Source organism: Vicugna pacos, chromosome 4, assembly GCF_048564905.1.
Source record: "Vicugna pacos chromosome 4, VicPac4, whole genome shotgun sequence".
Taxonomy (NCBI): domain Eukaryota; kingdom Metazoa; phylum Chordata; class Mammalia; order Artiodactyla; family Camelidae; genus Vicugna; species Vicugna pacos.
Window position 1 is genome coordinate 37,454,452 of NC_132990.1, and position 26,054 is coordinate 37,480,505.

Here is a 26,054-nt window from a genome sequence, read left to right on the forward strand (position 1 = left end):
GCAGGGACTGTATTACACTTACTCCCCATTGAATCCCCTGAACCTAACAAAATACCTGACATGTAGTAGGTATTTAAAATGTTTGAATGAACAAAGAGATGGGTGGATGGATGAGTGAGTGGATAGGTGCATAAATTCTTGGGTATCTCAGTGTCCCTTACACAGTCTTAGCCCCATATCCCTTAATAGCAGAGCCCCTTTGGATGGGTGTTTGTATTCAGCTTCCTTTATCTCACCCAAGAAAGCTTTGTGAAAACTGCTTTTTCTTCTGTGGGCCACTTCATCTTCTTTTTCCTTCCCTGTCCCCAAATCCCTCCTTTATTATTTCCAACCATCCTTTAGTCAAGATGTTTGGAATATTTTTTTGCTCTTCCACCTACATGTTTTAAGAACTGTTTTTTTAGCTTATGTTTAATTGTCAGCTTCCTTTAGATCCTCTTTAGCAGCAGGAAGCACATGTTATAAGTCACATGAGTAAATACTTTGCTCTTTCTCATTTTGAAAAAAAAATTGTAATTAAAATTCATGGTAGAAAAAGTTTCTGAAGTGGTAAGTCGCCTTTCTAAGATATTACCATGTTTTATTTTAGAATTTACTTTCAATAACTAATCTACATTATTAAATAAGATTCACTTCATTGGTGTCACTGAACAATGACTGTGTTGGATAAGTATTGTTTTGTGTATTATTAGTTTTATCAAATGTGCTAAATTGTTTTTAGGAAGTAGCCTCAGCATTACTTGAAAAGAGATGGAAATATGTTATATGTCCCAAATCCAGTAAATTATAATTAGAACAATGTCACAAATATAGTAAATTTTCATTGGATAATCTTTTAAAAATTTAAATGCAATAAATGATAAATAAGCATTATCCCTTAACAGATTCTAATTTTTTTCCTTAAGGCATCGTGACAGAGAAGCTTATCCCAAAGATTATGATATAGAGGGTCCTGAGGAAGTAAAAAAACTGTGTAATTCAACATATTGGCGACTTGGAACCAGTGAACCCCCAGTAAGTAGTTGCTGCTAATTTCTTTAAGTCTGGAATCTTCCTCCTAGTGAAACATGAAAAAGTAGAGGGAGGAGCATTTTGTCAGTCGCACTCCCCTTGACTATGTTGATTGCTTAGGCAGATGACTTAGTCACTGTGTGCTTCAGTGACCTTACCTATAAAATGTGCACACTTCGTAAGGTTATTGGGAAATAAAATAACGCAAATAAAGTGCCTAGCACATGGCAAGTGCTCAAGAAATTATTACTGTTATGATGCTCTTGCTGCAGCTGCACCATCCTGCTAGATGTCTCCTTTAACCTTCACCATCACCCTGTGAAGTAGGTATTGTTATCTCTGTTTTACAGAGGGGAAAAACTCCTACAGGTTAAGTGACTTAAAGTTAAAACGTTAGGGAGTGGAAGAGTGAAGAGTTTGAACCCAGTTCTTTGATTTCAAATCTTTTGTACTTAAGGTGGTACAGTTGTGAGTAATTTAAATATGTTATTATTATCCTCATAACATTTGTACAACCCAGTTACAAAAGGAATGTTCGTTGTATAAGTACTTCCTATTTGAATTGCTTTGGGTGGGTTACTCCTTGGCTGTTTAGGTGTCTGACCAATCAGTATGAGGCAGGAACTCAACTCCCCAGAGACTCCCAAATTCTGTCCTACAATGTCAAGAGCTTTGAGAATAGTTGAAGATGGCTTTGGGGCCTGAAAAGGACACATGTGAATGTGTTGAGAAGACTGGGTTTGTATCACATTCTGCCCCCAAAGGCTGGGCTAGTTTGAAAAAGGGCAAGCTGAGGAAGATCCATAATTCTACATTGGGAATGGTTCTAGAAAATTCTCTGTTCTTCAGGGTATGGGAATGAATTAGCTTATCAGAGCCCATGCTGTTTCCTCCCTTCCTCTTACACTTGCCATAGACAGAGAAGAATAAAGACAGCCTGAAAAATGGGGATTTATTATATAAAGATACAGCTACCTGGATACAAAACAAGGATACTTACAGGACTGAAGACAGCTCTAAAGCAAGACATTCTCTCTGTCTCTCTCTCTGTGACACACACACACACACAGAATCTCTTTTGGCATCTCTATTTCTCTCTGCTGTGTTCTCTAGCCCCACAGCTCACATCTCAGGTGCATTCTGATGGTTTCCTCACTTTCCACCCTGCCCTCTTGCCTTTGCACCAGGCTGTCTAATTGGGCATTAGCCAGCACATTGATCAGGTTCTCCAGTCTGATGCCCAACTCAGTAAATAACCACCTTGCCTCGGTCTCCTAAACCCAGCTTAACTTTACTTTCTTGATCTTGGCCAGGACAAGAGCAACTTGAGCAAGGCAGGCATTGCCTGGCATGCACTTAGCATTTTTGACCCTTAACAGCATTTATTTTTGATTTCTAAAGGAAATTTTTCTTGATCTCTAGATTGTGGGTGGAAGTGAGATGAAGTGAAACAAGAGGTGTAGGAACCTCAGACATTCATTCCTTGTATTCTATGCATTGTAGCAGTCAAGCCTTAGGTTTAATAGAGGATGTATAAATAAGATAATATTTACCTTCTCTATGACTTTCGTTCATGGTCATTGAAACTTTGTCCTTCCTCTACCATGTGTACAGTGTGTATTAGATAGGAAGTTACCAAACCAAACTTGGGTCCACTTGCCCAACATGTGGCAAAGCCAATCTACCGATACTAGGTTGTAGTTAAGGAAAGTACAGCATTTGTTGCAGGGCCAAGGAAGGAGAATGGGAACCTCAAGCTCAAAAGACCTGAACTCCCTGATGGCTTTCAGGGAAGGGCTCTTAAAGGCAACATTAGTTGTAGGGTGTCTGATCAGCTTATGGACATCCTTCTGATTGGTTGGTGTGAGGTAACAGAGTGGTATTTGGGAAGTTAGTATCAACTTTCTGGTTCTAATCAATCTGGGGTCTACGTGCTTGTTGTCAGCATGTAGTTAACATCTTCCATCTGGCAAGTATCTGCAAAAGAACTCAAGGATGTGGCTCAGGATATTATCTATACCCCTTGTGGAGGAACTAAAGGCCTTTGCCTTTGTTTTATGGCTAAACTATTAAACTAAAATTATTATTTTGTCTTATTTTCCTGTTTTCCTTTGTTTCTGGATTTTCTCACTTCTCTGATTAAATTTGCTCTTTGGAACTTGGGGAAGGCCTAGGAGGCTAAAGCTTTGCTGCAAACAAAAGGTCGGAGGGGGACATGGAAGAGGAGGGTTGTCCCTCGGAAGGCCCTACAGGGTCCTGCTCAGTATCAGGAAGGAAAATAGACCAAGGAGTCCCTGTTTCTGATTAAGCTATCTTAATAGTAAGTTACGTTTTTCTCTAAACTTTGTATATTAAAGACTTGTTCATTCATCTTGTTTCTTTACTCTTCTCAAGAAAGTTATAAAGTTAACAAGAAAGATATTATCATTCCAGTTCTAAACCTAGACTTACTGATCTTAAATGATTCCCTCAAGGTCCCATGTGTAAAAACAAGGGGGATTCAGGCCCAGGGTCTCCATACCTTCATGTGTCAACTGTGATGTTGGATGTAGTGGGAAGATGAATGAGTCCCTCTTCCTCTTGCCACAGACTTTTGATAGAGGTCTGAAACTAGAATACTCTTGATAGTTGGTGGGAACTTCACATCCTAAAGCAAGGTGTTGGGCCATCTAGGTAAGATCTGCTTAGAGATCCTAAACTAGGTTAGGCCAGTATAAGTGGTTGTGTCCTTGAAGACTAGAGTTTAAAGAGGATTTATTTAGTTGTGGGTTGTGTGTCCTTTCTTCCCTAGTTGAGAGGCATTTCAAGAAAAACACTCAGATTAGTAACATGTATCCTGGTATTTAGATCAATATAGGTTCTCACTCAATGACACATGTCTGAGAACTTCAAGATAAGAAGTCATGCCTGATCTGATGGAGCAGAAAGAGAGAGGGATCAAACAGCCCTTAAAGTGAGGATGGTGGTGGTTTACCCAGGGGACCCACTAGAGAGAATTTTCCAGAGTGCTCTCGAAAGAGCAAAAAGACTCAGCACAAGAGACCCACCAGATACCCAAGGCTTAGGAAAAGGAGTTACAATCAACTAGGAGGAGATGCTTTGCTGGCTTCCAGCAAGCTGTTGGAGGTCCTGTGAGAGAATCTCTGGAAACAATTATGCATGTGCCCCACAAGAAGAGCCAGTTTTGAATGTCCTTCAGGCCCAAGGCTGTTAGCACAGGTCAGAAGAGTAAAGGCCAGTTAACATTATGCCTTTTCACCTAATCTTTCCCCATTATCCAGTTATGGCCTATGAATGGGGGGAGGTAGAAGAGAGAGACCCAAGGGAAATGGCAGTGGAGCAAGGCCTCACCTGCTGTAGGCTTCTAGGCCTAGAGCAGCTCCAAGCTGGGAAGGTGATAAGCTTAAATCTAATACACTTAGAAGTTTTGATTATTTCCCTGAACAGGAAAATTTCTTAACTAAAACGAGATCCTTCTTGAGATTAAGGAGCCCAGAAAAACTACGGGACTTGCCTAAAATTTCCATTATTCAAAAGGAAAGAACTAGCCTTCAATGAGGGGTGGAAGGAACAGCTTGATTAAAATAAAGTTGCTTCATGATTGCGTTCTATTGATGCAACAGGATCAACTGAGTAAGACAGTCATTCATCCTCTGGACAGCTCTTCATGGAGGTACCACAAGTGACCTGCATTGTATAAATGAGGAAACGGAGGCCAAATGAAGCTTAATAACTTGTTCAAAGTCAAACAGCTAGAAAGAGTATTAAAAATTAAAGTCCATTTTTTTCTCCTGGTTCCAAAGTCTAAGATCTTAAATACTTTTCCAAATTGCCTCTTGGAGTGCCAAGCTGCGCCACTCCCAGACCTTTTACCCACTAACATTGTAACCTCCTTGCAGAAAATGAACCTGATTATTTTTTTGTTCTGGCTTCAACATCTCACTGCATGTGTGTTGGGGCATTGATTTCTTAACATCTTAGCTATAACCTCTGCCCGTTTCCCAGATTATGTCCACACATGCTAGCTAGCCCTGTTCCCATCTGATTCTTCTAGTGAATGCCTTCTTATTATTTATGATGTCTTTTTTTTTTTTTTTCAAGATTGCTTCTGAATGGCTGCTTCTTATGTCCACCAGCATTTCTATTTGGCAGATTTAAGGTCTCTTTGCCCTTAAATGCTGCCACTAGGGCTAATGTGAGCATTGTTTATTTTTAACAGGACTTAAAATGGGCCTCTCTTTGTCTACATTTTGGCAGTGACTCCAAAAGTCTAAGAACAAAAGTGAAATACTAGGCCCCTTAGGTGAGGCCCTCGAAGAAGATGATGGTGACCTTAGGCCACTATTCACATGAAGGATTTAAGAGGATTGAAATCCAAGAAGCCTAAAAGGGAGTTTGAGAATAGAGACAGGATTTTGGAAAAGGTGTGCTGTAAGTGTCATCTGCAAACCCCACTGAGTGCCTAGTGAAGTTAGTGATATAAGTCTTCAATGATCTGTCCAAAACAGATCAGAGCAGATGTAGAGCAGAAAGAGGGAAACTCGCTACATATACATCAGGGGTGGGGCAAGGATAAGTGAGTACTCAGGCCTAGATGTGGCTTTGGGGGTTAAGATGTGGGCCATGTGGAAGAGAAAAATGACAGGGAGCCATTTCAGAGGCTGCCCAAGAGCACCTTGTGTAGGGATGGGAGAGGGATCAACTGGATTCCCACGGAATTTAAGTGCAGAAAATGCCATCCTGCATCATGGAATATATATCACTGAATGTTCCCAGAGGGGATCTCAGGGTCTTAGAACACCCCAAGAAAGTCAGCTTTGAACGTATATCAGTACCAAAGAGAGGCAACCACAGACATGCCCAGAGGAAACCAAAACAAGAAGTTCATTTTATATGAAGTTTTATATGAAGCTAGTACATGGGACTGGGTATTTTACTTACCTCAGTAAGACTCTTCTTGGGTCGAAAATACCCAGAAGGTTTTTAGAGTATCTGAGAGTGATCAAAAATGTCCTGAAGCCTGTTCTGTATTTCATCAAGGAACAGAAAAAAGAATCTCTTATGAATAGCTATGAATGGACAGTAATGGAAGAATAGATTTGTTTTCTGATTATACCTACTTACAAGTCCCACTTGTTCAATGAGTCAGTTGCGCATTTGTATATAAAATAGAACCCTATTCACATCATCTCTCTCTGTCCCCTTCCCTTACTTTAGTTTTTCTCATGGCACTTAAATGACTGGATATATTTCAGACTTTTTAGTTGTTAATTGTTTTGTCTCCCTCTATTAGAATACTGGCTTTATGAGAGAAAGGACTTTGGTTTGTTTTGTTCTCTGCTGTATCTCCAGTTCCTAGAATGGTGTCTGGCACATAGCCAGCACTCAGTAAACATTTGTGGAAGGATGGAAGGAATGAAGGAAGGAAGGGAGTAGGGAGAGACTGTATTCAACAAATGTGTGTCAAAGTCCTATTATTTTGCTAAGTGCTAGGGTAAGAAACATTATGCAAAGTTATTAGGCTGACTGCTGGGGTAAGAAACATAATTCAAAGTAAGATCACTGTACATCAGGAACTCACAGATATATGAGGGTGATGAGTGCATACAATCACAGTGGCAGAGTGTATGATGGATGGTATGACAGGGAGAAGATCAGGATGCTGTGAGGAGCACCCAACTAACTAAAATGAGTTGAGGGGAGGGTCAAGGATGGCTTCCTACTGGAGGTGGCCACTGTGAAGTTCCTGAGCTAAATCTTTAAAGGAACCATCTATTGGAGGAATCTGGAAATATGCTATCCAAGTTTCAGTGGTGACATAATTGAATTCTTACCCCAGTGGCCCCTCAGGCTTCAGGAGGCTGACTGGGGCCATGGAGGCTGCAGATTCACAGGGGAGCAGTAGTTCAAGCCACTGGAGTTTCTCTGATTGTCTTATTAGTCTAGGTTATTATGGGAAACAGTATTTTAAATACGATATTTTGTTTTGGTATTTTATTTGGACTTTATTCAGTTACTACCTAAATATAACAGAGCGAGTCCCATGCAAACTAAAATGATTAAAAGTATTTCTGTCATTGTTTCTTCATTTGTAAAATCCCTCACCCAAGGATCTTCACAGCACTACCACAGGCCCTGTCCCAATCCTTTATGTAAGGCTGCTTCTCAGGAAGTGCTGCATGTTAAGTCCCATAAATTCAGAAGAATTGAATACAGAGCAAATTTAATGCTGTGTCATAGAAGATTAGAAATTTCAGATATTAAGGAACAAAGGAAAACATGAGTCATTTTATTAAACAGTTTTTTCTTATATAGGTTATCAATGCCAAGGCATTTTTGGAACTGACAGGACAACACTGATTAGAAATTAGGCTAATATTAGTATTAACAGCATCACAGTCATTTGGGGCTTAAAAATGGCCCAAAAAATGAATAGTACAAGATTGTGCTAATATTCATTTTATGAGGAGATGAATAGCTAAGTAGGTCTCTAATATGAGCTGTTTTAGTGGATGAAAATATGACATTTGAAAATTAATGACCATAAAAAAGATGTAATCATATTGGATCTGAGGAATTCCGTTATCCTTTACTTACTTAATTGGCTCAGGTATTTTTTCTTTGATTGACATGGTGAAATAGTATTTTGAGCACTACAGTCTTACAGATGCTTCTTGCATTCAGATCTGAGTATCTGAAAGGGCGTATGGATCAGATTTTTGTAAATTGAATAATTGTAAATGTCAGTGAAGGAGAGAACACTTAAACCAGGAAAAAGGAAGATGTTTGGGGATAGTGGGCCCCTTCTTGCTTCCTGTCTCCATAATCTCTGCCACAGGTTCCAGGATCCACTCCTGGATCTACTTTGGATTGTCTTTTCCAGTATCAGCACATTTGTATCTGTCTTTCCTGTTTCAGGAATTCTGTATACATTTTGGCCACCTGAGTGTACTTTCTTTCTCTTACGCTGTAGCTAGGGGTTTATTAGTTCTATCAAATATCTTCGTTGTCATTTCTAGGAATTTGGAGCATGAATGAAAGGAGGCATCCACCATTTTGATTCCATTTTGATCCCATTACTCTCCTTTTGCAACTCTTTTTCTATATCAATAATCATGCCCTAATTTAACTTTTAGAGAAGGTAGATTTTAATATTTCATGAGTATCAGTTTTCTTAAGAAAGTATAACTGTTATATTAAACAAATGGCACTTAGAGAGTGCAGTCACACACACATACACACAAATACACACAGACACCCCTATATTCTTTGTCTCCATTGTCTAGTCAGCCTAGTTTGTTGAGTTAGTTCTTTACTCCTGGATAAAATCTTGTGCAGTTTCCATAATTTTTATGGTCACTCTCAGATAATAAAAAGTCTTTTAGTTACATTTCAAGAATTAAAATATATCATCAAAATGGAACTTCATTTAAGGTTAAAGATTTTCTCCTCCTCCTGCTAGAATCTGCTCCAGGCCAGTAAAATTGGCTGAGGAAAATGTGTGTGTGTGAGTGTGTGTGTGTGTAAGTGTGCGTGTGTGTGTGCACACGCATGCAGGGATAGGCAGGTGGGGAAGTCTTGGGTGATTTTCTATTTGTTAGCTTACTTTACTCTACCCTTCCCTCACATAGCTAGACAAATAAAAGGCCTTTTTGTGATTATTCTACTAATATTAATTACTTAACTGAGATTTTTTGTGACAAGCAGTGGTTCAGTTACCTGGAAGTGATCAGAAGAAAATGTGGCACTTGTCTCAGATTTATTTCTTCTAGGTACAGGGAAAGAACCATGGCATAAAGGCTTGAACAGGCAGTGGAGAAAAATAATGAAATTGTTTTTCTGATTGCACCCCACGAGTCTCAGTTGTTCAAGATAATGATGGGAAGGGGACCTCTCTGCTTCTCTGGGATCCTTTAAATAATCTGTATGTGGTACTACTGAGTTCACTTAGACATGAAAGTAGAGCCATGAAAATAGAAAGCAGGGCAAAACTACTACTGAGAAATAAGAATAACCTTTCGGAGGATTTTTAAAGGTAAAGACTTTTAACAAAGTATTGGTATTACTTTTTGATGATGTTGACTTTTTTTGGCAATGAGGTAAAAAAGCTACAATTACTGTTTAAGACAGTAAGACAAGATTCTTCCACAATTATGACTGAAGATCTAAGATAACAGATGCCAAATTCACCTTCATTTCAAAGTGAGGTGCCAAATCACTCACATAGAACAAGCAAAGCATAGTAACTCGTTTTGAACCTCCACCTTGAAGGTTTAAAAGAAGAAAGAAAGAAAAGGTTGAAATTAAAGAGATCCAGCTGAGAGTATTTGGAATTTGGAGGAGTAGTTTGGAGAGACTGTACATGCTAACTCCCACCCTTGTTGTCCCCATGGGATGCAGGTAGAAGTATGTCCTATTCCCTTCAAGCTGTAGTGTGGGGCCTCAAGGATATCAGACAGGGAATTTAATAAATGTTCCCCCGAAGTTGGGGAACTTGGCAGACTGGGATCCAACTCATTCCTGGAGCAGCCTGTGGCATCTGAGGAGATAATTGACTTGGGAAGTACCTGTGCTTCCTTCAGCATAGGTCAGAGGAGGATGCTTTCAGGGGACCTTATAGGTCCCTTGCCACTTCCTTCTGGCCTGTAGTGTTTCTGCAGAGAAATCACCTGAGAACCTTCTCTTGTAACTCACTCTTTGTTTTTCTCTTGCTGCCTTTAGGATCATTTCTTTATCCTTCAGTCTGGCCATCTTGATTATGATATGTCTTGGTGTGAGTCTCTTTAGGCTCTTCCTGTTTGGGAACCTCTGAGCCTCCTGTGCTTGGGTGTCTGATTCCTTCTTTAGGTTTGGGAAGTTTTCAGTCATGATTTCTTTAAATACCTTTTCCATCCCCTTTGTTCTTTCTTCCCCTTCTGGAACCCCTATTATGCATAGATTGGCATGCTTTATATTATCCCATAGGTTCCTTATATTGTTTTCATTGTTTTATATTTGTTTTTCTCTCAGCTGTTCTAATTGGGTGCTTTCTGTTGTCCTGTCTTCTAGGTCACTTATTCGTTCCTCTGCATTATCTAGCCTGATTTTTACAGCCTTTAGGTCAGATCTCATTTCAGCCAGTGAATTTACCAATTCTAATTGGCTCTTCTTTATAGCTTCTGTTTTGTTTTTGACATATTTTACGTCTCTAAACACTATCTCTTTTAGTTCCTTCAGTAATTTGATCACTTCTTTTTTGAAATCTTGATCTAGTAGGCCATCAATGTCTATTTCATTGATCGTTCTTTCAGGGGATTTCTCTTGCTCTTTTAATTGGGAATACTTCCTCTGCTTTTTCATACTACTCATATCTCTCTGGCACTGTGGCTTAAGGAGTATCAGTTATCTATTGTGGTCCTTAAAGGAGTTTATTTATTTATCTATCTTAAGCCTATGTGGAAATAAAACTTAAACACAAGAGAGACAGAGAGAATTTTAAAAGAATGGAGGAAAAGAAGGTTTGAAAACTGTATAATCAATAATAGAAGAGCAAGTTAAAGCAGAATAGCAGTCAAGTTGAGATGTCTTTTAAAAACCTTAATAAAAAGAAGAAAAATATCAAACCACCATATTTAAAACCTGTGAATAATCAATAACAGATCAAAACCAAGAGAATTAAAAATGAAATGAGAACTGTAAACATATAGAACTGTTTAAAAACTCAGGATTAAAAAGGTAATAGAAAATAAAACAGGTATAAAAAGATTTAAAAAACAAAAAAATAAATTAAAAAAAAAAATGAAGGAAGCCCAAGAGAGAAATGTCAGTTAGGGATCATTTAAAATGAATCTCGCCAAGAGAGATTCTACCAGGGGATGTCATCCTCAGCACAGAGAGGCTGGTTACCCTCAAATGTGGAACTTGACCCCTCAACTTCTTAAAAGACCTGCTCTTTCCTTGTATGCATTACCCAGGTTATATGTCTACTGGGTTTTCTTAAATGTAGCATATATGGGAAAAGTTCATCTTGGAAGATTAGAAATTGGAACTTAAAAAAACTGATATTCAGGAGAACAGGGAATAAGAATATTATGAAGTATACTTCCTGTGCACACATTGGATATTTTTTATATTACCATTTGACTCAAGCTAGATTTTATTATGCAAATTAAATGGAAATTTAAGTGATTAGCCTGTGAGTTGGTGCTGTGTTAATTTAGCTGTCTCACATATCAAATTGCCAATCTCCAATTTGTGGTATATATATATAAAGCCCAAAAGACTTTTAAACATATGGAAGTGCTTTTATAAATTACCTACCCTTATGTCAGGTTATGAACACTTGTAGACCAAAGTGATTTTTCACATTAAGATGGTATAGGATTAGGTTTGCCTACATGCAATAGAAACCATAAACCAACAGTGCCTGTTCACATTAGGTTTTATTCTTTTATGTAAAAAGTTGAGAAAATAGGCCAGGACTGGTATAGAAGTTCCAGAAATTGTTGGAAACCTATTGCTTCTATCTGTCTGCTCTGCCATCCCTTGCATAGGGCCCAAGATGGCTGCTGGAAACTTGTCATTATGTCCATGTTCCATGCAGTAGGAAGAGAAAAACAAAAGTTAGACCTTTCTGGAGGTTGTGTAAGTTTCTTCCATTTATGTCTCGTTGTCCAGAACCAGTCACTGATGGTATCTAAGTATAAGGGAGACTGGAAAATGTAGTTTGAAACACCATGGGGTCAGCTAAAATTGGAGGGTTCTATTATTGATGAAGATGGGAGGTCTAATTTGGGGGGATAACATTTACCTCTGATACAGGAAACACAGAGGTTATGAGTGGGCTCTGGAGTAAGTGTCCTCTTGCTTCTCTTTGATTCTTGGCTCCACGACTTACTAGACTGTAATTTTGGTCAAGAATTTAAAACTTCCCATGTCTTTATTTCATCAGATATAAAATGGGAATAGAGTTTTCATGGACATTTAATGTGAAGATATTTAGAGTGGTATATGGCCATGTGCTATTGTTATTACCATTATTCTCATGATTTATTGCAGCTCACTAAGCTACAGCCAGTATATCCTCTGGGTTTTATTTACTACTCCAGCTCTAGAACTTAGAGGATGCCTGATGCTTCATAGGTGTGGATGGATTAATGAATGGATGAATGAGTCAAATCGCATGTTTTGAATAATGGAACTTCTATTTTTCTCTCTGGTTTACCTGAGCATTACTTAATCCCTTTCAGCCTGTTTCCCCTTCCTTAAAAGAAAGATAAACTATGCCAGGTGTCCTTCCTTTCTCCCTCCAGATCCACTCTCCACCCTTCTCAACCCTGCTCTGTGCCAAGGAGGCTGACCTTTATGGATTGTATCAATGAGCTGTTTTGCTCTCTGGCTTCCTGTGAATTGCCAAGAATTGACCATGAAAGGCACTGACTGGTGATTAGCACTGGGAGGAGAGTTGGCTCAGACATTTATTCCTGTGCTTTCCTCCCTGCAGGGCAGTGCCTGTGTGCTGTGGATTGAATATTTGTGTCCCACTCAAATTCAAATATTGAAATTCTAACCCCTTATGTGACTGAATTAGGAGGTGAGGCATTTGGGAGGTAATCAGATTATGAGGATGGAGTCCTCATGGATGGGATTAGTGCCTTTATAAAAGAGACACCAGAGAGCTTCTTCCCCCCTGGACATTCTGACTGGTGTGAGGTGATACCTCAGTTTTGATTTGCATTTCTCTGATAATTAGTGCTATTGAGCATCTTTTCATGTGTCTATTGGCCATTTGTATGTCTTTATTGGAGAATTGCTTGTTTAGGTCTTCCACTCATTTTTTTAACATTTTTTATTGATTTATAATCATTTTACAATGTTGTGTCAAATTCCAGTGTTCAGCACAATTTTTCAGTCATTCATGGACATATACACACTCATTGTCACATTTTTTTCTCTGTGATTTATCATAACATTTTGTGTATATTTCCCTGTGCTATACAGTGTAATCTTGTTTATCTATTCTACAATTTTGAAATCCCAGTCTATCCCTTCCCACCCTCTCTACCCCCCTGGTAACCACAAGTCTGTATTCTCTGTCCATGAGTCTTTAGATTCCACATATGAGTGATCTCATATGGTATTTTTCTTTCTCTTTCTGGCTTACTTCACTTAGAATGACATTCTCTAGGAGCATCCATGTTGCTGCAAATGGCGTTATGTTGTCGGTTTTTATGGCTGAGTAGTATTCCATTGTATAAATATACCACCTCTTCTTTATCCAGTCACCTATTGATGGACATTTAGGCTGTTTCCATGTTTTGGCTATTGTAAATAGTGCTGCTATGAACATTGGAGTGCAGGTGTCATCCTGAAGTAGATTTCCTTCTGGATACAAGCCCAGGAGTGGGATTCCTGGGTCATATGGTAAGTCTATTCCTAGTCTTTTGAGGAATCTCCACACTGTTTTCCATAGTGGCTGCACCAAACTGCATTCCCACCAGCAGTGTAGGAGGGTTCCCCTTTCTCCACAGCCTCTCCAGCATTTGTCATTTTTGGATTTTTGAATGATGGCCATTCTGACTGGTGTGAGGTGATACCTCATTGTAGTTTTGATTTGCATTTCTCTGATAATTAGTGATATTGAACATTTTTTCATGTGCTTTTTGATCATTTGTATGTCTTCCTTGGAGAATTGCTTGTTTAGGTCTTCTGCCCATTTTTGAATTGGGTTGTTTTTTTTTTCTTATTCAGTTGTATGAGCTGCTTATATATTTTGGAGATCAAGCCTTTGTCGGTTTCACTTGCAAAAATTTTCTCCCATTCCGTAGGTTGTCTTCTTGTTTTATTTCTGGTTTCCTTTGCTCTGTAGAAGCTTGTAAGTTTCATTAGGTCCCATTTGTTTATTCTTGCTTTTATTTCTTCTAGGAGAAAATTTTTGAAATGTATGTCAGATAATGTTTTGCCTATGTTTTCCTCTAGGAGGTTTATTGTATCTTGTCTTATGTTTAAGTCTTTAATCCATTTTGAGTTGATTTTTGTATATGGTGTAAGGGTGTGTTCTAGCTTCATTGTTTTACATGTTGCTGTCCAGTTTTCCCAACACCATTTGCTGAAGAGACTGTCTTTATTCCATTGTATATTCTTGCCTCTCCACCCATTTTTGGGTTGGATTGTTTGTTTTTTCTTATTAGGTTGTATGAGCTGTTTATGTATTCTGGAAATTAAGCCCTTGTCAGTCTCATCTTTTGCAAATATTTCCTCCCATTCCATAGGTTGTTTGTTTGTTTTGCTTATGGAATCCTTTGCTGTGCAAAAGCTTGTAAGTTTAATTAGGTCTCATTTGTTTATTTTTGCCTTTATTTCTGTCGCCTGGGTAGACTGCCCTAGGAGAACATTGCTGAGATTTATGTCAGATAATGTTTTGGCTATGTTTTCTTCTAAGAGGTTTATAGTGTCTTGTCTTATGTTTAAGTCTTTAAGCTGTTTTGAGTTTATTCTTGTGTATGGTGTGAGGGAATATTTTAACTTCATTGATTTACATGCAGCTGTACAGTTTTCCCAATACCATTTGCTGAAGAGACTGTTTTTACTCCATTGTATGTTCTTGCTTCCTTTGTCAAAGATTAACTGATCAAAAGTTTGTGGGTTTATTCTGGGCTCTCTATTCTGTTCCATTGATCCATATGTCTGTTTTTGTACCAGTACTATGCTGGTTTTGATTACTGTAATTCTGTAGTATTGTCTGAAGTCTGTGAGGGTTATTCCTCCAGCTTTATTCCTTTTCTTCAGTGTTGCTTTGGCAATTCTGGGTCTTTTGTGATTCCATATAAATTTTAGGATGATTTGTTCTAGTTCTGTGAAAAATGTCCTGGGTAATTTGATAGGGATCACATTAAATCTGTAGATTGCTTGGGGTAGTATGGCCATTTTAACAATATTACTTCTTCCAATCCAAGATAATGGGATATCTTTCCATTTCTTTAAGTCATCTTTAATTTCCTTAGTCAATGTTTTGTAGTTCCCCACATATAAGTCTTTCACTTCCTTGGTCAGATTTATTCCTAAGTATTTTTTTTTGGAAGCATTTTTAAAAGGAATTGTTTCTTTACTTTCCTTTACTGATATTTCATTGTTAGTATAAATAAATGTAATTGATTTCTGTATGTTAATCTTGTATCCTGCTACGTTGCTGAATTATTTTATCAGCTCTGGTAGTTTTTGTGTGGAGCCTTTAGGGTTTTCTATATATAATATGATGTCATCTGCATATAATGACAATTTTACCTTGTCTCTTCCAGTTTGGATCCCTTTTCTTTCTTTTTCTTGTCTAATTGCTATGGATAGGACTTCCAATACTATATTGAATAGAAGTGGTGAGAGTGGGCATCCTTGTCTTGTTCCAGATTTTAGTGGAAAGGCTTTTAGCTTTTCACCATTGAGTATTATATTGGCTGTAGGTTTGTCATAAATAGCTTTTATTATGTTGAGATATGTTCCGTCTGTACCCACTTTGGTGAGAGTTTTTATCATAAATGGGCATTCAATTTTATCAGATGCTTTTTCTACATCAATTGAGACGATCATGTGATTTTTGTCCTTTCTTTTATTGATGTGGTGTATCACATTGATTGATTTGCATGTATTGAACCATCCTTGTGTCCCTGGAATGATCCCAACTTGATCATGATATATAATCTTTGTTATGTGTTGTTGGTTTCTGTTTGCTGATTTTTTTTTTTTATTGAGGATTTTTGCGTCTATGTTCATCAGTGATATTGGCCTATAGTTTTCTTTTTTGGTAGTGTCTTTGCCTAGCTTTGGTATCAGAGTGATGGTGGCTTCATAGGATGAGCTTGGGAGTATTCCCTCCTTTTCAGTCTTTTGGAAGAATTTGAGAAGGATCAGTATGAACTCCTCTTTGTATGTTTGATAGAATTCCCCAGTGAAGCCATCTGGTCCTGGACTTTTGTTTGCAGGGAGGTTTTTTATTGCTGATTCTGTTTCACTTCTACTGATCGATCTGTTCAAATGATCTAATTCTACTTGATTCAGTTTTGGTGGACTATATGTTTCTAGAAACTTGTCCATTTCTTCTTAGTTGTCCAATTTATTGCCATATAGTTGTTCATAGTATTCTCATGGTTTTTTATATTTCTGTGGTGTTGGTTGTAATTTCTCCATTTTCATTTCTTGTTTTGTTTATCTGTGTGTGCTCTCTTTTCTTCTTGGTGAGCCTGGCCAGAGGTTTGTCAATTTTGTTTACTCTTTCAAAAAACCAGCTCTTGGTGTGATTGATTTTTTTCTATTGTTTATTAAATCTCTATTTTATTTATTTCCTCCCTTATCCTTATTATTTCTTTCCTTCTGCTGACTTTGGATTTTATTCTTCTTTTTCTAATTATTTTAGGTGAAAGGTTAGGTTGCTTATTTGAGATTGTTCTTGTTTTCTGAGGAAGGCGTGTATTGCTATGAACCCTCTTAGGACTATTTTTGCTATATCCCATAGATTTTGTGTGGTTGTATTTTCATTGTCATTTGTCTCAAGGTATTTTTTAATTTCTTCTTTGATTTCATGATTGACCCATTTTTTAGTAGCATGTTATTTAGTCTCCATGCTGTCATTTTTTTTCTCATTTGTTTTTCTGTGGTTGATTTCTAGTTTTATGCCATTGTGGTCAGAGAAGATGCTTGAAATAGTTTCTGTCATCTTAAATTTGTTGAGGCTTCTTTTGTGACCGAGTATGTGCTCTATCATAGAGAATGTTCCATGAGCACTTGAAAAGAATGTGTATTCTGTTTTGGGGGGGGATGTAATGTCCTAAAAATATCAACCAAGTCCAACTTTTCTATTGTGTCATTTAGTAATCCGTTTCCTTATTGATTTTCTGTCTGGAAGACCTGGCTAATGATGTCAGTAGGGTGTTAAAGTCTTCTATTACTGTATTCCCATCAGTGTCTCCCTTTATGTCTATTAGTATTTGTTTTATATATTCAGGTTCTCCTATGTTGGGTGCATATATGTTAATGAGTGTAATATCCTCATCTTGTATTGCTTCTTTGATCATTATATAGTGTCCATCTTTATCTTTCTTTATGGCCTTTGTGTTAAAGTCTATTTTGTCTTCTGTGAGGATTGCTGCTCCCACTTTCTTGTCATTTTCATTTGCATGAAATCTTTTTCCATCCTCTCACTTTCAATCTATGTGTATCCTTCACTTTAAAGTGGGTCTCTTGTAGACAGCATATGGTAGGCTTTTGTTTTATTATCCAATCTGCCACTCTTTGTCTTTTGGAGCATTTAATCCATTGAGATTTATAGTAATTATTGATAGATACATGTTTATTGCCATTTTGAACTTTGTTTTCCAGTTGATTTGGTATTTCTTCTTTGTTCCTTTCTTTTCCTTTTTGTGGTTTGATAATTTTCTTTTATATTAGCGTGGCTTCTTTTCGATTTTTGTGACTCTATTGTATGCTTTTGATTGGTCTGTTTTTCAAGTATGTTAACCCCTCACTATATTTGCTTGCTTTAAACTGGTTGTCATGTAGGCTCAAACACATCCTAAAAAGAATGAAGGAAAAAAAGATAAAAGAAAAAAAGCAAAGAGAGACAATAAAAGCCTATATTTTCTCCCACCTTTTATGATTTTGTTGGCTTTTTTATTTTACATCTTCATGTTAATTCTCTTGCAACTTATTGTAGTTATTTCATTTCCAGTTATGATTTTCTTATTTCTATAGCTTCCTGCTTCTTTTCAATTTAGAGTAGATCCTCCAGTATTTCTTTTAGGATAAGTCTAGTATTGCTGAATTCTTTTAGTTTTTGCTTGTCTGTGCAGTTCTTTATCTTTTCTTCTACTCTGAAGGATGGTCTTGCCAGATAGAGTATCCTAGGTTGTAGGTTTTTCTCATTCAGGACTTTGAATATATCTTGCCACTCCCTTCTGGCCAGCAGAGTTTGTGTAGAGAAATCAGCTGAAAGCCTTATGTGGGTTCCCTTGTAACTAACTCTTTGTTTTTCTTGTGCTGCCTTTAGAATCATTTCTTTAACTTTGGCCATCTTAATTATAATATGTCTTGGTTTAGTTCTGTTTGGGTTCTTCTTGTTTGGGACCCTCTGTGCTTCCTGTACTTGGATATCTGTTTCCTTCATTAGATTTGGAATGTTTTCAGTCATGATTTCTTCAATTACCTTTTCAATCCCCTTTTCTCTTTCTTCTTCTTCTGGGACCACTATTATGCTTAGGTTGACATGTTTTATTTTATCCCATAAGTCCTTTATATTGCTTTCATTGTTTTTTACTTGCTTTTCTGTCTGCTACTCTGATTGGGTGACTTCTGCTATCTTCTCTTCTAAGTCACTTATTCATTCTTCTGCATTATCTAGTCTGCTTTTGACTGCCTTTAGCTTGTCTCTTATCTCAGCCATTGAGTTGTCTGTTTTTTAACTGGCTCCTCTTTATAGTTTCTATTTCCTTTTTATAGTATTCTCTGTCTCTATTCATAGTCTCTCTTATTTCTTTCAGTGCTTTAATCACCCCCTTTTTGAAGTCATGACCTAGTAGACTGTTGAGGTCTATCCATTGTTCGTTCTTTCAGGGAACTTCTCTTGTTCTTTTAATTGGGAGTGGTTCCTCTACTTCTTCATTTTACTTATATTTCTCTGGCTCTGTAGATTTAGGAGTATCAGTTATCTACTGTGGTCTTGAAGGGCTGTTTTATTTTTTGTTTGTTTTTATTTAAAGTGAGAGTGTTCCTGTGTAGACTGCGTGCATCTAATAGTTTTGTTGTGAAGGCTGTTCTTATTATGGATGGTTGCCACATCTTTCTTCCATGTATGTTGGCTGTTACCCCTTTGATTTGGGGTGGTTGGTTTTGTGGTGATCAGAGCCTGCCCTGATTGTTGTTGTTGAGTGGGATCTCCTTTTTTGTTCTGTGGTTGTCACAGCCTTGACAGGGGCCTGGTCTGCTCCCCTGTTGCTGGAATAAAGGCTTCTAGACCCATTTCTGAGCTGTGGTGTGTGGTACACAGGGTTGGAGTGCTTCAGCTGGGAAGAAGAGTTGGCAGATGTCCACTGGGAAGTGTCCTCTGTGGTGTTGTCTGTCACTTGTTATGCGGGCTTACAAAGTACTCTTTGTTGATGCTGCCTTTGTCCCCGCCTTAGCTGCGGGAGTGTCAGGCACCTACTCTCATGTTCCTTAGGTTCTGGGCCTCAGGAACCACCCATGCAGATCTGCCAATATTAGGCGCTAGAACCCGCCATCCCAACTGTGCAGACATACACCTGAATATGTGGTACACCACAGGTCAGCACAGACCTAGCCTTGCCTCCGCATATGGTACAGTACGCAGGCCTGTTGTAAATACCAGTACTCATACTTGCCACTTGTACTCGTGCAGCACAACTCCTCTCCCTGCCTGTTCGTCCCAGAGGCATGGGTCCACAAAGGGTCCAGAGAGAGCAAAATCCAACCTCTCTACCTAGGGCTGTAAACAAGTATCAGTCCCACCTGTGAAGTTGCAGGGCCACTGGGTATGGACTCAGTTTTCAGCCCCACCTCCACACAACAGTGATGGCTATGACTAAGCCTCACCTCTCTTCTTGTGAGAACGTACCAACAGTGGAGCCAAGTGGAGAAAGCACCTATGGCGCAGCTGCATTGCACATCTCCCCCTCCCTCACACCAGCAGTGTTGCTTCTTTATGGGGATCCCAGGCTGTTCTGTTTCGTACACTCCCCCAGTCAGAGTTCACACCACCCTCCAGTCCCTGACACTGCCTCTGTGCAGTGAGCCCCAGCCCTCTGCCCAGGCTCCTCACAGATCTCCAGTAGCCAGTCCCAGCTTGTCCCTGTCAGTTTGTGTCTAGGGCTGGGGATCGCAGGTACCAGCCATTTCCCTTAGTTCTGTCTGATGAGCTGCTGCCACTTTCTCCTCCGAGCCTTGGAAGCTCTGCTTCTGTTTCCTCTGACCTCCTGGCTGGAGAGTGAGTGTCCCAGCATGAGGGTGCCTTTCTTCCTATGCTGCTCCCTCCCTGCAAGACTGGTCCTGCACCAATTTTTCATTTTTTCTCTTTTTCTCTTACTGGATTTTGTGAGAGTCCTCTTGTATATTGAAGTGAGAGATACTCTGCCAGAGTTCAGTAGGTATTCTGTGTGATTCAGTGGGTTTGCAGTTGTAATTCTTGGTGTATTTGTGGGAGAGGGTGAGCTGTGAATCTGTCTACTCTGCCATCTTGGCACCTCCTGTAGCTATGATATTTTGCAGCTGAAGTTTCCTCATTTCTAAACCATAATTTCTTTCTCTTTTTTTTGTAAACATAATTTAGTGGGATTAATGTGATCTGAGGCTTCACTGGATGTCTTAGGGAAGCTAGTCTTCAGGAAAAAGTAATGGGTTCTCTTGGTGGTGGTGAGTTCTGATTCTCTGCTGTGAACCTTCATATTTGTGATCTTCTAGAGTTTTGTATGGGAAAAATGTTGAATGCTCAGCAACCATTTTTGTTCCTAAGATCCCCTTGATATTACCCATGATGCTTCTGCAATTGGCTTTGAGTACATCTTGTAATTTGCAGGGTTTTTCCAGAGTAATAATTGCTTGATAATTCATTGAGTTATCCTCTGTTATAAAGAATGGATAATATGATGGTATCTGAAGTCCTATGTGACTTACAAAGTGATTACTACATTTTCTTACTTAGAGAAGTTTAAATATACTAACCTTGAGAAGGAAATAGAAAGAAGGTAAGAGTTAGTATTTAGTGGAATGTTGTACTTTCCATTTTATGGAAACAACAGATTTGATTTTTATTTTCCAACAAAACAAAGTAAGGAATTGCCATTTTCACATATTTATGATGATGATATTCTCATAGCAATTGGCTGCTATGAGACATTTCTAATTTTCCAAGGTTAATGGAGTGAACAATTAAAATCAGAATGTACTTCAACAGAAATGTACTTTAGTAACTGAACATTTTTGACAATTTATTAATTTTTCTCATACGTGGCTTCTCTATTTCCAGATTTGGATATCAGAAACACATGAAAAAATGGCACAAGTTTGTTTAAACACAGATTTGGCTGAAATAAAGAGCAGAGCTTTATTGAATGAGGAAACAATGAGCTCTGGGATTATTAAAAGGTATGGTTAATACTTTCCTTTGCTTAGAACAGGCACATGCAGGAAAGGGTTTATATAAGGAGAGAACAGGTGTAGTGGCCCCAGCTACATGTTACAGGACCATGTCAACCACAATCAACACATCTCAAGCTTCCATGCTTTCTGTTCATGCCACTTCCTCTGTTTAGAATTCCCTTTCCCTTGATTGTTTGCCAATCAGCTCTACTCATTCTAGGTCCAGCTAAAATGTCATTTCAGCTTTACACATTTTTGCTCGTCATGGTTCTGACCACATAGGTATGAATCTCATCTCCACAATTTACTTATGAAAGTTATGTGGTGTTTATAATCCTCAATTTATCTACATAAAATGGGAGTTATAAAAGTATCTACTTCATAGGGTTGTTTTAAATTTACATGAAAAGCAGTATGAAATGTGCATAAAGATATTGCCTGACATGCAGTAAGAATCAGGTAAGCTGTCATTAATCAGAATTAATTGCTGTTATATTCTTGCTTTCTGAGCATTTTGTTTATGTTCTGCATAGCAGTTGGACTTACATTCTAGTTATTTATATGAAAGTATTTCCTCTGAGATTGTTCCTTGAGGGTAGGAACTGTTTCTTAGTCATATCTGGAGATATGCATCCTGGCACGATGCCTTTCCATGGAAATGTGTGACATACACTTCATCTTGTATTTTAGTTACTGGACCAAATGCTGAACTTTCTTTCCTTTTCCTTGGGACATTTTATTTTGCAAAGTGCGTTAAAGTTGCAGACATGCAAATCTTTTAAAAAATAATTATAATAAACATTCAACCCCCAAAGTAGTTTTGTATGACTTTGAAAGTTTATAAATGTCAGACTGACATGTTTTCTAAAAATTGTTATCTTGTTTCCAGGGACACTGGATTGCCTACTACAGGCTTTGGAGCTCTCTTTACTCGACACCCACCAGATTGGCGCAAAATGTTTGTAGTCCCTAAACCGCTGCAGATTACACAAAATGTTTCTTAATGATTCAGGGGTTTGTTTGCAGGGGTGAAGGGGTGAGGGGTGAACCAAGGTCAACAAAATGCCTTTTATGTAGCATCTTACAGACTTCTTTAACAAAAGGTTTTTTCCCCCATAAACAAACAGCATTAGTAATAATAATAATAATAATACAGTCAATCCTCATTATTTGTGGATTCCACATTTGTGAATTCTCTAACTTGTTAAAATTTATTTGTAACCACCAAATCAATACTAAGGGTACTGTTGCAGTCACTCACAGATATGCATAAAATGGCAAAACATTGGAGCCATCCAACGCATACATTCCCAGCTGAGGTGGAACCTGAGAGTCAACTCTCATACTGTCTGCAAGTGTCCTTTTCACAGTCTCTTTAGTGTCTTTCTTTTTTTTTTTTTTCGCATTTTTATGTTTTGTGCTTCTTGTTGATGATCTTGCTGTTTGAAATGGCTTCCAAGTGTAGTGCTAAAGTGCTGTCTAGTGTTCCTAAGTGCACGAAGGCTCTGATGTGCCTTATGCAGAAAACTTGTGTTAGATAACCTTTCCTGAGGCATGAGGTACAGTGCTATTGGCCATATTTAATGTTAAAGAAGCAACTATATATTAAATAAAGTGTCTTTAAACAGAAACACACATAAAACCAGAGTATGTATTGATTGGTTGATAAATATGTTGTGACCAGAGGCTCAAAGGACCCTAATCCTGTATTTTCCCTAAGAACGGTGGTTCATTATTTGCTAATTCAGTGTTCACAGTGACTTTATAGAACATTACTGTGAATAATGAGAACTGACTGCATAGCAGCACTACTGTTTTTTACTGATAAAAGAAATACATTTATTTTGGGGCAGCATGGCTTGTTACTACAGGAAAGAAATTTCTTCACTCATCTTTCTAAAGAAGACAAAATTTCATAGTTTCTGTAATGATGTATAGATAAGTGATGAAATCTAGGTACTTACAAGCATGAAAAAATTCTAAGTGTTGGATTATATATTATGAAGATATGAGTACATGTCATCATTGCTGGCAATTTAAAAGTTTTTGCTTCCTTTCAGAACTGTCTGGCATTAGAGCTAAGCTATTTTGCAGAGTCTGCCTAGGGTAGGGATGGAAAGTGCCCTAAGTGATAATGTCCCACCGCATTTCACAGTCATCTGTTGTCATTCTGGCCAGATGTTCTAACACTAATAGTTCTAACACTGATTACTCCAGCAAGGCTCGCCTGGTCTGTGTCCCCCACAACCTGCTGTAGCATGTCTAAGTAGGCTGGAAGATCCACAAGGAGTATCCGCAGAATGATCCTTGAGAAGGGTGACCTTCTGACTCCCATCAGGGTGACGTGCTAAAACATCTTGCTGGCTCCCTTCCCTGAGCTGAAATCTAGAAGTCCTAGCCAAGACATGGGAAGACAGAATGAATCCAGGGGCAGACTTTGACAACTCTATCAAAACTCTGAGAAACTCTAAAGAAGATGATGTGCTAGGGCAGGAGAGAGCTGAGGGATGGGAGGAGGGAAGAAGAGAGAAGGCAAGATTGAAATCTCTAGATGAAGGTCTGTGCTAATCCAGGTTGAGAGCTCTGATCTCAGTGGGCCAGTTTTGGATAGGCACTGAACAAGTCTTATCTATTATTTTTGCAAACTTGGATTATATGTTCAAAGTTGGATTTTTCTGCATTTATTTTGACTACTATTTTCAGTCCAGGGCAGAAAATGAGACACCCAGGGATCTACATAATACAAGTTTTGATACCAACAACCTACCTCCTTGCAGGTCTGATCTCAGCATTATGATCTACAATGCCAGCACAGATAGCCAGGAGGACCCTGAGTTGTCTCCCCCAACTCCAGTTAGGGGATGCAATCTCGGATATAGAGGAACCAGGCAGTATATCTTGAGGAGAAAGAAATGTAGGAAAACAAGTACAGTTAAGCCCAGAGAAGTGCAGTAGAGGCACTCAACTCATATCTCCCACACTCACAGTGAAGACACCAGCTGAGCCTCCCTTTTCAGTGGCCCACTTACGTCATCACCAAAACAGAAGCGACTGATTGTCTTAGGAATACTGCAGATGAAGTCCTAGTCTTAAAAAAAATCATGACTCATCTAAAGGACAAAAGCATCATGAAGAATGACAAGATATGGACGACCTATACCAGAGGAAGCAGACCTGATGGAACAAATGTAACAGGAATTTAAAGCCAATGGAAGAGAAATTTAAAGTTTTATTACCCAGGAAAATAAAGGAAACAGTTGCATATGTACAGCAAAATAATAAAAATCAGGTTAATATTAACTCCCCAACAGTAACACTGGATTCAAGAGCATAACATCAAAGTATTGAAGTGAAAAGAACTTTGAACCCAGAATTATTTAAATGTGAGAGTCAAATAAAGATATCTTCAGGCGTATGAGGACTGGTTTCAGATTTACTATCCTGCCATGAATAACTATAGATCTGGGCAAAATACGTTAGGCAACTGTCGTCAAGGGTTGAATAGCAACCAGTGCAGTTCTGTGCTCCTTAAGATGAGAGGTGAGGGTCACTTCCTCACCAAGGTCACTTCTCCCGGTCCGTGCAGGGTGGTGAGCCCAAGAGTAGAGTAGCAGTTGAGCTGGGAGATGAGAATAGGAATTTAGAGCTTCTGATGTAACTGGTATTTGTAGGACAGAATATTGGAGAGAAGGAAGTTGTATGTAGAGATGGGAACAGAAGTCTGCATGGGGTCTCCTTCAGATTCTTGGTCAAGGGCCAGGCTCTGCATGTATTATTAAAATACTACATACTACTGCTTTTAAAAAATCAAACAGAACTATCTATAATGTATTCTGAACTTTTACAGTGATGCTCCCTCCTGCATAGTAGTATTGTGTAGTGAGCCCCAGAGCTACATTACCTGCCTTCACGTCCTGCGCCTGTCACTTACTAGCTGTGTGAAGTTGGGCAAGTTGTTTAACCATTTTGTACCTCAATTTCTTCATCTGTAAAATGGGGATGATGATTATAAAGCCACCAATGTTATAGGATTGTTGTGATGATTAAGCAAGTTAATACATATAAACAGTTAAAGTAGTAAATTTTTTGCTATGCAAATAAGCTGAGGCCAGACACTTGGCAAACCCTTTCAGTCTAGAAACTCTATCAGATCATGAAAATCTTCTTGATTGATTGATTGATTTTATTGAAGTATAATCAGTTTACAAAGTTGTGTCAGTTTCTGGTATACAGCATAATGTTCCAGTCCTACATACACATACATGTATTCCTTTTCATATTCTAGTTCAGGAAAATATTCTTATATCATTGATGATTTATACCCTCCATTTTCTCTATTCCAACTCTTCGGAAATCTTTTATTTGCATGTTGGTTTGCCTGGCCCGGTCCTCTAATTTTCTTGTCTTTTCTCTATTTTTTTAATTTATCTTTACAATCTACTTTGATCTCTGTGTCTTCAGCCCTACTATTGAATTCACTTTTTGTTTTCTGAATCCTTCTATTTTTATAGAATCCTTTTTTTTTTTTTTGGTTTCATGATTGAAATATCTATCGGGGGATGTTAATGATAGTTTGTTTTTCTTAAAATTTTTTTTCTCCATGCATAGTATCTATTTCCTCCAAGTTACTTTTTTGTTAATTTGCCTTTTATTTATTTGTTTAGTATCTGTCTTTCATGCTAGACACTTTCCTCAAATATTTGGTTATCAGTCCTTGGTTCTCTGCTCATGATTAAGACATGAGGCTCAGAGCCTGTGTGTGAGGCTTCTTGATTTGGAGCTTCGCTGGAGGGATCTAGGTGGGCCGGCCTTCCTTCCTTCCTTCCTTCCTTCCTTCCCTTCCCTTCCCTTTCCTTCCCTTCCCTTCCCTTCCCTTCCCTTCCCTTCCCTCCCCTCCCCTCCCCTCCCCTCCCCTCCCCTCCCCTCCC

At 38.4% G+C, this 26,054-nt stretch overlaps 1 protein-coding gene across 7 annotated transcripts in view; it reads left to right on the top strand.

Moving 5' to 3' along the window:
• Nucleotides 1-26,054, top strand: part of CFAP95 (cilia and flagella associated protein 95) — a 220,022-nt gene that overhangs the window by 53,638 nt on the left and 140,330 nt on the right. For all 7 annotated transcript variants that reach the window (XR_012072007.1, XR_012072004.1, XR_012072005.1 and 4 more), the window contains 3 exons: nt 906-1,014; nt 21,014-21,132; nt 22,016-22,084. Coding sequence is in view for 3 of the 7 variants with exons in the window: in XM_006209398.4 (XP_006209460.2) it covers nt 906-1,014; nt 21,014-21,132; nt 22,016-22,084 (297 nt within the window). In the remaining 4 variants the exon portion in view is untranslated. The remainder of the gene's footprint in view (nt 1-905; nt 1,015-21,013; nt 21,133-22,015; nt 22,085-26,054) is intronic.